At 50.2% G+C, this 14,602-nt stretch overlaps 1 protein-coding gene across 1 annotated transcript in view; it reads left to right on the top strand.

Moving 5' to 3' along the window:
* LOC101622132 (high affinity immunoglobulin gamma Fc receptor I-like) overlaps positions 1-10,370 on the top strand; it is an 18,609-nt gene extending 8,239 nt beyond the window's left edge. The window contains exons 2-6 of the mRNA XM_004689460.2: positions 3,421-3,425; positions 4,156-4,413; positions 7,183-7,437; positions 8,370-8,654; positions 9,438-10,370. Coding sequence (XP_004689517.1) covers positions 3,421-3,425; positions 4,156-4,413; positions 7,183-7,437; positions 8,370-8,654; positions 9,438-9,727 — 1,093 coding nt within the window. The 3' untranslated portion in view covers positions 9,728-10,370. The remainder of the gene's footprint in view (positions 1-3,420; positions 3,426-4,155; positions 4,414-7,182; positions 7,438-8,369; positions 8,655-9,437) is intronic.
* The last annotated feature ends 4,232 nt before the right edge of the window (positions 10,371-14,602 follow it).

Raw genomic sequence — 14,602 nt, 5'->3', positions numbered from 1 at the left:
ACTTCGTCGATCTGCCTGTTCTGCTCCCCACTCTGTCTCTGGAGAAGCCTCTCGCCGCCCCTGAGCCTCTGACCTGTACCCCACTTCTGTATGCACAAATAAAAATCTTTATAAAAAAAGAAAAAAACAGAAGTTGTTGGCTGTCTGGAGTGAAGGCCACTCACTGATAATTAACTGCCCTTGTTTAGCTGTAAAAAAGTCGGTTAGAGATGAGCTGTTGGAACGGTTGAAGCACAAGGCCCAGCAGTTAGTTCTCAAGTTAGTTTGCTGATCAAATAAAAGATTCAACTTCCATCCTTTGTCTTTTGGTTTTGACAACTGGGGCAGGCAGAAAAGCTGAGATAATATCACTGCAGAGTGCTCTTCGAACCATCAGTTTGGTCTGGAGTGAATTTTCCATGTCACTACTCCAACATGACTAATCTTGCAAGGAAACAGCACATGATTCTTCCTTCAGCTTGAGCCCCTCAGAATAGAGGAACAGCACTGTGTCATTTGGAAAGTAGTTACAGCTGTGAAGTTCTTAGAAATTCTGGGTGATGCTGTCATAAAGGTGACGACTTCCTTGTTGTAATCGGCACAGCACTGAAAGGGTCACCACTGTGCAGCAGTTGTCTCTTCACAGAAAGATCTATCTTAAGTTGAAATAGTTTGAGGAAAAAGGTGATAAAATTCATTTTCTACAGAAAACCTTCTACACATTAAGTTCAGACCACATACTTTTGGTCATGTTCCGTGGCCACTTCCTGGAGCATGAAGTTGGTGAGCGTGGTCTCCTGGAGAAGGTCATCCTGGTGGTTTTCTTACAATTTTTGTTACATAAAACATGGCTGGTACATACACTGTTAAGAAGATCACTAGAGAATAAAAATAATGCACAGAAATTGCAAATCACAGGAGAAAGAAATGGAAAAAGAAAACTAGCAAATAAAGGGAAGTTTTCTAACCAGTAACAGGACCATCATGAATCCAAACTTGGGGGAAGCAACTGAAACCATGATTCAAAAATTTAAAACATCTTATAGTTTTATGCCGGCAGTGAAGAAAGGCTAAAATGAATAACTTGAACATAGAATTTCAAGTCAGCAAAGGAAAGGAGAAGTAGTAAACAGCAAAAAGTAATTAAAATAGAAACACCATGATATCATCAATAGACTCTACAAAGTCTAAATTTGGTTCTTTAAAAAGACTAATAGTATTGGCAAACTTCTAGTGAAATTTATGATGAACAGAAAAGCAGAAACCTTAAGTGCAAAACATTGCCAGGTCAAATTCATCAATATCTAAAAATATATAGTAAAATGCATAATATGTTTTAACATGTTATTAACATTTAATATGTATGTTACTAAATAATACATATAAATATATAATGAATCACGAAGAGATCAAGTTACCAGGGGATTTAAGAGATCTTCACAGCAGCAAATCTATGAATATAATTAGCTACATTAACTAGTTGAAGGAAATTATTTGATCATAACAGTTAATAAAGAAAAAGCATTCAAGGAATACAACACTGACTTATGATTTAGAAGTCTTAAGAAGTAAATCATCATTTCCCTGGAAAAGCATATCTACCAAAATCCTACAGCAAATAACCATATAAGGATCTGAGAGAAAGAAGTAAAGTTCCATGATACTAGAAAATAAAATGTGTGGCTAACTCCACCGGACCTCAAGTGCACCTGTCCGCCCTGGCTGATGTTGTGCACGGGTGAGCATGCTCCCCGGTAAGGCGACAGACAAGCCAACAGAGCACTGTGCGCTCTGTCCTCTGAACAGCTGCAGCCTCCTCCCCTGCTCTAGAAATTGCAAGAAGCTCCGTACAAACATGTATCCTACCCAGCATGGGTACACTTCCAGTTTTTCTCCACGTACAAGGCATGTCGGACCCTATATATACCCATGGGCGGTCCTAATAAACAGACTCCGGACTCCAGACGACTGTTTCACCTTCTTGCGGCTCTGACTCTCCTACTTTGGGTGAACTTAGCGGTCAGCATGCTCCTCATTCGGATAGCAACAACAAAAATGAATGCCTGCAAAAAAAAAGATGCAAGAGAATCTGCAAACAAATAATCTGGAAAATATTTTGAAGAGCTTAGTAAAGTATCTGTATATACACCACTGCTCCACTGCATTTTCCAATATACCATAAACAAATATTTAGAAAATGTAAATTTTAAGCTACCATTTAAAATGTAAATTTTAAGCTTACCACCCTACACATGTGTGGAAAGAGACCTCACAGGATCTGTGCAAGACATCTACGGAGAAAATGATGCAATTTATAGCAAGTAATTCTGGAACACCAAATACTTGAGTAGGTCAGAACAAGCTTGTGGTTTGAAGCACTCAGTGTTACAAAGATAGATCCATCATTTCCAAATTACTTTCTTAATTCAATGTAATTCTGATCCCACTCCAGCAATATTACGAAATCTGACAGTATAAATGAAAACTTAATTGTGGTAGGATTAACAGTTCACAGCAGAGAATGAATAAGTTCATTTTTTGTTTTTTAATGCTGCTGGAACAATTATTTATACTTATGGGAAAAAGTTAGATATTTCTTTCACCCCACTCACAGGCACTATATGCAGATTTATTTAAAATTTAAATGAAAGGCAAAACATATACAACGGTGATCCCAATAGTTTATACTAATTTTTAAAATGAGAATTTGCTGTATTCCAGCCCCAGGAACAGAATTGGGTGAGAGAGAAGATAATCAGAATAGAAAGTTCACCAAAATTTAACCTTCCTTCAGAATCTAACTAAAAACCTACAATGTCAAAAGGGGGAGCTGGCCTAGAGGCAGGAGAATGGGGAGAGACTGTTTCAAAAATCAGGAATGTATTTCTCAGAAAAGGAAGATGATGAAAATGGTCAGAAGTGGTCATTTCCTTCCTCTTTTCTAATCTTGGCTCCAGAACCCTGCAAACCTTGCCCAAGTCTTGTGCGTTACAGACATCCCTGCTTCTGTCTGTCTGAGGAGAACATGTGGCTCTTGACAGCGTTGCTCCTCTGGGGTAAGTTGGCTTTAGCGGGGGAGCCAGCAGGGTACAGGCTGTGGTTTGGGGGAGCCAGGATGCCTTTTCTTTGATGTCCTAGGCTGGAACTCGTGAGTACAGACACCACTATGATTCTGTGGTTTATTGATGGTCTTAGATCAGAAGTATGGGAAGGCAATCATGGGGTAGCATGAAGCCTGAAAGCATCATGTCAAAATAAAACCTTCACAGCCACCTGCAGGCTGTTCAGTACCGGTGGTAACTGATTTTAGGGAAGAGGTGGGTAGAGAAACTCAAGAAACCTGAAGTCCCTCAGAGTTTAAGTTAATTCTGTCTCCCCCAGTTTCCCTTCCCGTCTTCTCCCTCTGACTGACGGCTGTCTCTATTCTCTGGTCTCTTCTAGCTCCAGTAGGTGGACAAGTGGGTAAGTAACGACTAATTTAACTCCTCTTTCTGCTTCATTTCTGTTTCCAAAGAATGGGCCATTATTTTGAAGATAGGGAAGGGCTAGAAAGGAGATTATAAATGATGTAAACGCCCCTGTATTTGTATTCAGAATGTGATTTTTATAGTTTCAGTTTGATTTTCTGAGCGAACCCCGACCTCTGGGCTTAATACCCAAATGTATACATGGCGGCAGGGGAGGGTAAGAGCGCACGGTGGCTCCGCCAGGGTTTCCAGCACCCCCAGACACTTGCTTTTTCTCCTCAGAGGGAGCCAAGTGGAATGAAAGATCTCAAAAGGAGAAGTTAGAATCTCTGTTTCCAAAGGAGACACAAGTTTAGGTCTTAGATTAACCCTCAGAGACCTAAGGCACAGCATCAGAAAACCACCTGTGGTCCGTGCTCCCTGGTTTACAGCCTCACTGCATTGTTTACCAACAATGAGACGGAAACTAGCCACTTACTCCTCAGAACCCACAAACCTCCAAGCCCAGAAGCAGAGGCAGTGACGGAGCGACACTGCAGAGGGCCCCGGCCACTGCAAGCCTGGCCTGGAAAAGGTTCCCATGTGTCTACTCCTCAGCTTAGCCTAAATGCTCCTTTTTCGCTTGTGCGTCCTCAGAACTTTGCCAAGCGCCCAGAGCGACTTTCACTTACCGGTCTTTCCCTCCTCCCCTCTTTTTCTTAATCCCAAGCTGAGCCCCAAAAGGCTGTGATCACCTTGCAGCCCCCGTGGGTCAATATATTCCCAGAGGAAAATGTGGCCTTACATTGTGAGGGTCCCAGGCTGCCTGGCAACACTTCCACGCGGTGGTTTCTCAACCACACGGTCCTTCAGACGGTGACGCCGGCTTACAGCATTGCCAGCGCCGGCGACCACGACAGCGGTGAATACAGGTGCCAGACAGGCCTCTCTGCGCCCAGTGACCCTGTGCAGCTGGAGGTCCAGAGGGGTGAGTGTGGGTGGGGCAGGCAGGCCGGAGCTGGCGGGCCTTCCTCTGTGTTCTCGCCTCTGTGGCCTTGTTACCGGCCGCCGGCCCCAGTTTCCCTCAGCTAGTGAAGGAAACAGTCTGGGGAAAAGGAAAGTGGTTTTATTTGCTGACAAATGAGGAGGGCGGCAGACCCCTGCCTGCAGACCCGCGTGCTGCCCTTCCCTTATTTATACAAAGGGAAAAGGGGGGGAGGTGGGCAAGGGTCAGTAAAGAGGGACAGCGGGGTCAGCACAGAGACGGTGGGCGCCAGCTTGCTTTCTTCAGCAGCTGCTGTTGAAGGCCCTTCTCCCGGGAATGCGGGAAGACAAACCTGCGGACAGCGGGAGCACGACAGGAGTAGGGGTGACACACTGGTTACTGCTTATCCGGGAGACCGGCCATGTGTAACTGCATCAGCTGCCAGTGAGTGTGTGTGATTTGCCTTAGAATAAGTGTGTTCTATGTGCCCACTGGGGAAACAAAGTCAAGGTACTCAAAACAGCGCATGAGGGCGCTTACCTGTGTCCCGGCACCCTCAGTGGGGCAGCTGGGAGTTCGGTGTCTGGGCTGAACCTCGGGCTCAAAGCTTTTGTCATTATTCAAAAATATCCACTTTGATTGGAAAAAATTACGCCTGCACACAGCAAACAGCTAGAGAGAGAAGCGTACCGTGATGGGCACCGTCGTCTGCCCACCCCAGCCCCTCGCCCCGCAGTCCTGGACACGAAGCTGTGCACCTGCGGAACTTTATTTTTCAAGTGGTTGGTAGAAGACTCTGTGGACTGTCCTAACCTTACTTTTAGCTCTTAAAGTGTCGCGGAGGTCTGCTTCATCAAGAAACGCGCTATTCCTCCCAGATGTCCGTGCATGGCTGTGCTATAGCGGACATTACCCCGTTCTCTGTGAGTAAACGCCCAAGGTATTTCCATTCTTGTGCTTCTGCAAGCAACGCTTCAGTAGATATCGCTATCCTAGCGCCGGGGGGACATTTCATAGAACAGGGGATAATATTCTGGACATGAAATTATCATGAGACTTTAAGTGCAGATGACTAGAAACAAAACAAGCCAAAGCCTTATCATCTACTTAAGTCTGTAAGTAGTTTCAGTGGGTCAAGAGATGGTGATTGTGCTCTTCTTTAGGGCAAAATATTTCATGACTCAGGACAAACTGTTCAAATGGTCTATTTAACTCTCTAGAAGAATAGAGATAATTCTAGAAGAACTGACAATTCATGCTGGCGGCACAATCAGATTCCTGGGGACCAGGCTGCCCCCCAAGGAAACACACACACTCGGAAGTGTTCCCTGGCGCCTCAGGCTCCGGGGTCAGCTCCTGGGCCAGACTGCTCAAGTCTGGGGACTTGTGTCGCCTGCCATGTGTCGTCTCCAAGCTCCTGAGTGCCTGCCAAAGCCAGAAAAGCGAGCGCACCTGAGCCCGCCCGACTCCGTGTTACACGGCTTCACCTGGCCGTCAGCTCTGCCCTGGCTCCCAGGGCTGCCTGGGAGCGCTTGAAAAAGGGCTTCTATGAGTCAATAAGGAAAAGGCAGACTACAAAACAACAACAAAAGCCTTGGCTGGGAACAGGAGTGAGGACGTGAAGGGAATCTACTGTCGGTAGAAGCACCGTGGCAGCACCAAGAGTAGAAGCCCTTGGCCTCCCCCAGGGGCAGGAGCTGAGTGTCAGCCGACCTCTGCTGCAGCCTGAGTTTGTACTGACCAGGGAGGGACCCCCGGGGTGGGGCGCAGCAGCCCTCTCCTGTCTCCCTGCTCCCCTCAGCAGTGGTTTCAGTACATCCGCCTGTTCTGTTCGCCGCTCTGTCTCTGGGGCGTCCTCTCACCCCCACACCTCTGGCCTGTGCCCCAGTTCTTGTGTGCATAAAAAATAAATCTTAAAAAAAAAGACTAAAAATCCTGCTTGAGCCTGGGATACTTGCCTTCCAGGCTTAGAAAAGTTTTGGGAGGAACAAGCACTTCCTTCTTTTCTCCTGAGTTGTTTTCAGCAGAGCTGCTGACTGGCCTTAACTTAGCAGCATATTTGTATCTGAGCGTGTTGTCATTCTGTTTGTCTTCCTCCCACTTACCTCATTTACAGATTCGCCAGGAGTCAGTGCATTAGTTGTAACAAATCACCACAAATTTAGCAGTTTCAAGCACAATGTGCCTTCTTTCCATAGTCAGGACATCTGGCAGAGCTGAGCTGGGAGCTCTGTGGAAGCTGCAGGCCGCCAATCCCCTCAGGGCGCAGCTCCTCCCAGCCCGCCCGGTCAGCTGGGGTGCCCTTGCCCCCTCCCAGTCTTCTCCCAACATGGCAGCTGCTCTCTTCTTCAAGGCCCACAGGGCACTCTTGGTCCTTCGGGGCAGACAGAGTCCTGGAGAATGCAGTCAGAGGAGTGACATCGCATCACCTTTATCACCTGCCATTGGCTGGAAGTCACAGCTTCTGCCCAGACAGCGAGAGAGCCCATGGGGGAAGCTCACTGGCCTCACCTTAGCAGTCTGTCTGCCACACAGAAGAAACAGTTTTTTGTCCCAACCAGCTCTTGGGGCTGACAAGGGAAGACAGCAGGAGCTGTGTGCATGACTGCGGGGAAAGCAAACTTTTCTTTCCAGTAGACAGCAGACAGGCCTGTGATTCAGCAGAGTTCTGTGGTTAGAATACAGCAGGGAGAAAAAGACAAGAGGCAAAGAGCTAAGGGCCCGCACGGCTCCCCTGTGCCCTGACGCGCCTCTGCGGTCCGTGTCTTTCAGGTTGGCTGCTACTCCAGGTCTCTAGCAGAGTCTTCACCGAGGGGGAGCCTCTGGCCTTGAGGTGTCACGGATGGAAAAATAGGCTGGTGTACAAAGTGAGTTTCTACAAAGATGGCAAAGCCTTTAAGTTTTCTCATAAGACTTCTGGATTCACCATTCCGAAAACCAACGTGAGTCACAGCGGCCTCTACCACTGTACAGGCGTGGGGAAGAACCAGCGCTTCAAGTCGGCAGGCGTGTCCGTCACTGTGAGAGGTACTGGCCCTGGACGTCGGGCGTGGCCGTAGGCGCCACAGGCACCACTGCAAACACTCACTTCCATTTGTTAGCGGGGAAGCCGCGCTCCAGACAGAGGAACTTCTGGACCAAAGGTCACACCGTGGCCAGCGGCTGGGCTGGGGCCAGCGGGGGGGGGCTCCTGGTTCCCCCCCCCCCCCCCCCCCCCCCCCGCCCCCCCCCCCCCCCCCCCCCCCCCGCTCTCTCTGGTGCCCCACAGTGCCCACTCGTAACCCTGGTGGCGACATATGGTGATTCCATTGTTTTATTTTAGTTGCAAGGACTAGAGATTCACTCAAGGGAGAAGGAGAGTTACTAGAAAATAATGGAATCTCATGAGAGCCCCGTGGGAACCAAAGCCAGGACCGTGTCAGGCCTCGGCCAGACCCCACCTGCTTCTCAAGGACAACATGGCCGAGTCCCCTTCTCGCCAGCTCAGCGGCTTCCTCTGTGCCAGTTGGTGTGTGGCTCTTCTCGTGACCCTGGCCTTTCACCTCATAACCACTGGCAACTTTTTTTGTGTAGGCAAAGTAGTTCCTTCCTTTGTGGAGGAAACTACCACACCCCAGATTATTTGTTGAGAGCAGGAATCCAAATAATGAGTCACTGCAGGGGTTAGTGTGGGGGCAGTGGGCACTCAGGTCCCCCAATGCCAGCAGGATGTGGCCATATGCTAAATGACGAGGCTTTTCAGGCGACCATGGACTCACACAGGCACTGTCCCCAGTAGGGTGTGAGCATGCTGGCATCTGTAAGTATGTTTATGAGGAGACCCCAGAATGCCTCTCTGCTGGAAGTGGGGATATTTGTGACCATCGCCACATGCTCTGGGGGGGCCTTCGGGGGGAGGGGTTAGAATCTGTGAAAGACCGTGGGCCCAAGCAACTTGTTTCTGTTGACATTTTCTTTAGAGCTATTTCCGACCCCCCTGCTGAAGACATCCTTCCCATCGCCCCTCGCAGAGGGGAGCTCGGTCCACCTGAGCTGTGAGACGAAGCTGCTCCAGCCACAGCCTGGCTCGCAGCTTTACTTCTCGTTCTACGTGGGCAGCAAACCCCTGATGAGCAGAAACACGTCCTCTGAGTACCAGATACTCGAGGCTAAAAGAGAAGACTCAGGGTTTTACTGGTGTGAGGCTGCCACAGAAGACGGAACTGTCGTTAAGCAGAGCCCTCAGGTGCAACTTCAAGTGCCTGGTGAGCGGAGGGAAGGGTCCACTGGTCTGGAGAAGCAGCGGCCTTTTCGCCTACAGGCCTGAGCCTGCTCCGGGAGTCTCACGGTCCTACCAGGCCTTTCCACTCTTGATGCAGAGCTTCTCTACCCCATGACCTTCATCAGCTTTCCTCTCATTTCCTGTCCTCTCTTTACCTCCTCCATTTAGCTCCTTCCTTATTGTCCTTTCTTTACCTGCTCCTCTCCCTTCCCCCTCTAACCCGCCCCCATTCCCTCCCTCTGCTCTCCTCTTTCTCTCCCTCCCACCCGCCTTCAACAATGTATTGTGCTCCTCCTCTGTGCTATCATAAGACCCAGGATACAAAGACACTGGGGTGCAGTTCTTAAGGTGCTCACGTACGGGCCAATGAGACAGAGATTTTGTGACCCACACAAGTTGGCCCAAGTATCTGTGTCTGGCGAAGGTGGAAGGGTTGTGAGCTCTGGAACAGAGGTCCTTAGGAACAGGAAGCTTCTCTTCGACCTCACTTCACATCAAGCATGACATGGCACAGAGCTTGCCACTGTCTTTGAAGCTAGAGAGTAAGTCCACCAACGGGGGCCTGGCGCTGAGGCTCCTCTGTGGAGCCTGACCCCCCACCCCCACCATGGAGCCCATGTGGCTGCCGCCACGCCTCCTGCACCCCCCTACCCCCCAAATGACAGTGAGGACAAGCACGCCTGTCTTGGTAGTCTTTACCTCCCAATAGAACACAGCCCCTGGTAGCTAAGTAGCATCTCTTCATGTTGTCTTTTTTCTGTTCCAGGGCTGCGGTCATCAGCTCTGGTCTGGTTTCAAGCCATTTTCTACCTGGTAGTAGGAATAATGTTTTTGGTGGATACGGTTTTCTGTATGATGCTACATAAGGAGCTGCAAAGAATGAAAACATGGCATTTAGAAATGTCTCTGGGTTCTGATCACTGGAAGAAAAATACTTATAGCCTTCAAAAAGGCATGTCTTCAGGAGAACTCAATGATCAGCAACAAGAACAGCTGCAAGAAAAGACTGACCAGCAGAAGCCCCAGGAGGACGCTCCGCCCAGTGGGGGTCAGTAGTCCGGGCAGCCCCTGCCCTGCTCTCTCTCTGTGCCTCTGTCTCTGTGCGAGCATCTGGGCATAAACACCCCAACGTTGAAAGACAGTAAAACGATGCGTCTATCCTGATTCTTAAATTTTAGAGCAAATAAGTAGTCATGAACTTAGACACTTGGCAATCAGAATGCTTTCAGTGACATCTATCTGAAGAGTTTCTTAAACTGGGAAGTCAGGCCTAGCCAAATTATGCTATTTGGGAATTGGAGCAATAATGTATTTCTAAGGCCTGGTGAAAAGGTGAGTGTCTGCTGTGCGCAAGGAGTGAAGATAGAGGAAGAGACACGGAATGAGGGCGGCAGACGGCAGCGCCTTCCTTGCTGGGGCAAACCCAGGTCTCCCAGCTCGCTCTGCAAGGAGAAGTGGCCAGGGTGCGGCCCCGTGATACATGGCGCCAGCTCTTCCCCAGAGGCTGAGCTGCCCCTCCTGAATTTCTGCGTCACTGCTAGCTACCAGATCCCCTCCTCTCCTGTTTGTACTCTAGATTAAAGGCAAAATGTTACTCTGCAGAAATGGAAATGGTGTAAGACCTTATAACATAAATCTCGATTATTTGGCTTAAAAATGTAGCTTATCGGCCCTCCCTGGTTGCGCAGCGGGTTAAAGCACAACACTAAGAATTGAAAGCCACTTCCAAATGAGTTCGATCCCCGCCTGCCCCGGAGGTGACCACATGGCGCGGCAGACCTCTCCTGACCCGCCCGCTGCTCCCCTCAGCAGTGTGCTTCGTCAGCGGGCCTGTTCTGCTCCCCGCTCTGTCTCTGGTGAATCCTCTCACCCTCCGCATCTCTGGCCTGCACCCCAGCTCTGTACGAATAAATAAATAAATCTTAAAAAAAAATGTAGCTTATCACACGCGAGAGGAGAGAGCTGCCCGCCTGGCAGGATGGGTGATGTTTCATGGCAGCCCGGGGCGGGAGGCGGAGGCAGACTGGGTTGGACAGAGAGCTCTGTTGTGCCCAGTGAAGCTGGAAGGGGCCAACTGGTTGCTGCAGCACCACAAAGTGCTTCCTCCTTCCCCGTTCTCTTGTGCTTCCTCTTCAGGCTTTTCCATGTTTCCATCGTTGTCACAGTTGCTTTGCATAGGTACTGTTATTCTAAGTCTTCATGTGATGAAACCAGTTTCACCACTGAATGATTTGTATGTACTTCTGACTCAGCGCTGTGCCAGGAATATGCTCTTTGGGTGCCCCCCGCCAAGCCCACTGTCTGCCAGGCCTTGGGGCTGGGCCTGTCAAAGTCTGACGGCAGGCTCTCTCCAGCGGGGGAAAGCCCTCCGTTTTCCCCAGAGGTGGGGTTTCCTCTCCCAGCCACTTGTCCTCTAAGGGCTCACTCTCTATTTTCAATGCATCCCGTACTGGAAACACACATCATCACTTGATCTGTTGGGGAGAGAGGCCCAGAGGACCTTGGGTTGCTTCTTAGCTTACTCTCCTCCACCTTTAGGAAGAACCTGCATATTCGGGAGAGGCAGTTAATTCCACTTAAGGGCCAGGAAACCATGCAAGGCAAGGGAAAGGCTCTCCAGGGCTCCTCAGAGCCCTGTGCATAGGTTCCCTCAGGGAGACTACTGCATGGTTTTGTTTTTTGAATCACTAAATCCGCCTTGTTTCAGATATGAAGCCATGCACTGACTTGTTGATTCTTGACGTCAGCATTTTAGCTTGTGGGGATGCAGGGGGTGGTGGTTAAGAGTCTGGGTGTGAAAAGTTAGAGACAAGTAGCTCACTGCTTCTGGGCTCAGCACTGTCATGGGACAGGGCCACCTGTCCCCTCTGGTTTGTGTGGCACCGCTGGTCAGTCCCAACCCCCTCCCAACACTCCAGGATTCACCTGGTTCTTCAAGGAGCCGGCGCGTGCGTGGGAACTGGCATCCCGGGACACCAAGAAGGGCCAAGGAGTTAGACCCAGGGTGGATCCTCTGCCAGTGAGCGGTGGAAGTTGGCAGACAAATATCCCCGCCTCGGCGCTCCTAGATGGGATTGTGGCGTGTCCTTGTGGCCCCTCAGAGGGTCCCCAAGGAGCTGAGCCCCAGTTGCCACTGCGAAAACCCGCCCATTGGTGCCGCCACCGACTTCCCTCCCATCTCTGTCTCATTTCGCCGCCCCTGTCACTGTGCTGCTTGAGATCACCTCCAGGTAAGCTCCCTGCATTCGAATTTTGGTTTCAGGGAGAACCAAACTAAGACATTTCGGTCATCTTAACTGGGTCTCCTCAGGATACCAGTGACTGGACGACTTGACTCACTATGAAGCTGCGTATCGAAAACTGAGCCCTTAAAGAGAATGCTAAGGAAAACCACTCCCGGGCAAGATATTAGGCGGTCGCCCACCTCGTGTACCGGAGGAAGGCAACCAGGGCTGCAATAGAGAACGATCACGGGCAGTGTCAGGTGCCCAGACCGACAGACCCAGGAACCTGGGAAGAAAAAAGATGGAAAGGTTGAGGACAAGAAGAGGTGTGATAAGAATACGGACGCATGGAGGCGGCACAACATGCGAAGTTCTTTATATCAGGCGTGAAGTGAGGCCGCCCCACGAGGCAGCAGTGAGCACATGGAAACAGCAGGACAGTCGGGGCAGAGGCAGCGACTACGCGGGCAATGGGGTGGGCTCCGCTTGCGGGCGCTGACCAGGGCACTGACCAGGCCACTGACCCGCCGGTGCTGGGCCACCCGAGACCAGTGCTCGGCCTCTGACATGCGACCATGCCTCGAGAGCCCAGCTGGCCACAGGGCATCAGATCACCACACTGGGCCCTTCTCTCCTCACAGGAGCACCTATTGCTCATGAAAAATGTCCCGCTTGGGGCTGACTTTGGCCTACTTTGTTCAGGTGAGGCGCTCAGAAGGGAGACTGGGCAGGCCACTGAGGCAGACCCTGCAGGAGGTAAGTTAACAGCCGGAGGGGTCTACTCAGGAATTGACGTGTGTTCCGTTCCTGCCCAGAAGCTTACGGACCCGATCCTCAGGCATGGAATTGCACACCACATAACATATACCTAGTTGGGCCCCAACTTGACATTAAAGAACGTATGGGAGTGGGCGGTGACCTCGGGACCTGCTGGTGGGGTCACAGGCCAAACCACCCAGAAGCTGCCGGCCCAGCAGAGTTGGGACAGATGCTGAAGGAACTGGCAGGTACAATGCGACACCACCCCAGAGTGTCCCATCTGTGTGCTGTGTCCCCAGCGGGAGACTGTGGGTTGGGGACCGAGTTCCACAGGAGTACCTCTCACTGGTTCCCAACCCTACCAGTCTGGGTCCCGCAGGGGGAAAGGCACTGGCCACCCAGCGACCCAACATGGAGCCCACTGAACTATAACCCCTAACCAGGGCCTGTGTCCTTTGGGTCGCTGTGTCTAGGGAAGAGAGCAAGAAGAGGGGTCATTGTCCCTACAGGACATCGGTCCTGACTGGCATGGAAGGGGGCTGGGCAGAACCCAGGCAATCAAGTTTGGGCCTCTTATAACTCTCTTGCCCAATTGTGCCTTTAAACAGACAGTACAGCCACTGCAGGCTTAGATGGGCCTAGTGTCAGGCACTGAGCCCCGGGCCAGCCCGGGGGCCGTTAGCGCTGTGGCCCTGGATCCCAGTGCTGCAAGGGGAGTAGTTCATTCCATTAATGTCACTCTTCTGTATTTTCTCTCTGCAAGACCTATCTGAATTCCAAAGAAGGTTTTTCCCAAATGGACATGGAGCTGCAGATCCTGACAGCACTGGGAGGCTGTGGAGGACACGGAGATGAGCCGCCCAAATCCCCCTCGAGAGAGGACCTAAGGGCCACTGCAACCGCAGCCTCCCACTGTTAGCTGCTCAGGGTCTGCCTCAGCTGTTCCTCCCAAACTCACCCTTCTGCTCACCTGAACAAAGCAGGCAGTTCGGCCTGAAGTGGGGTTGGGGTGCTCTTGTGAGCAAAGTGGCTGCGGGGCTCCTCAGCAGGCTGGCCGAGGCTTTGTCAGTCCTCCCTCGGCCTGACCCCATTTTCTCATTCTTCCTTTCACAGGGGTTCCTCCCTAGTCAGCATCTCCCACCCCAACCTCAATCAGCATCTGCCTCCAGAGTCCAACCTGAGCATTTTGTATAAATCTGCAACAATTTATAGTCTTGGAGTCTTATAAGACCCATTTTTTAAAATATACTCCTACGGACACATTTATTTTACCATAAAACAAAAGTTAGCAACAGCTGAGCCTATGCACACAGGGATTCATTCGCAGGGTGAACTCGGCATGCTGTGAGAGTTCTTCAACGCCTTGTCAGATCAGATTTGTGTGTGTGTGTTTTTAATAATATAATGGCTTTTTACATCATTTTGTGCCTTTTTCCATCTCAGTGGTCATCCCCAGGGACTTTCCATCACCAAATCACCCTGTGCCATCACCATAGTCCAGAGCACTTCCCCCCTCCCCCCCTGTTTTTGATCCCATTCCCCACTCCACCCCGTAAAATGTCTCTGGTATAGAGCTGTTCATTACCAAATCTGATTTTTTTAGGGTTGATAATCTATTTCATTTAAACCCAATGTATTCAAATACCACAAGCCAGACATGTAACTAACCTAAAACTATTAGCGGCAGGTATGCATTGTGAGCTGAGGTAGCACTGCTGTAGAGCGTTATCCAGGGTTCTGGTAGACAAGCCTATGTACAGCCGCATCCGTAGGTGCCACTGCTGGCAGGCCAGTTCCCACCCATCACCCTGACCCTCTGATCCTATTTACGCATTTTCCTTCCCCTTTTTACTCTGGTCACCATTATTTTGTTCTTATTGTCTAAGAGTTCGTTTCTGTGTCGTTTTGATTGTTCGTTTTTTTCTTTACCTTCCACGAGTGAAAGAAA

The sequence above is a fragment of the Condylura cristata genome, unplaced genomic scaffold (assembly GCF_000260355.1).
Source record: "Condylura cristata isolate star-nosed mole 26May11 unplaced genomic scaffold, ConCri1.0 scaffold00026, whole genome shotgun sequence".
NCBI classification, from domain to species: domain Eukaryota; kingdom Metazoa; phylum Chordata; class Mammalia; order Eulipotyphla; family Talpidae; genus Condylura; species Condylura cristata.
The sequence above is the reverse complement of the archived record's forward strand: the minus strand, read 5'-3'. Positions and strand labels throughout refer to the sequence as shown.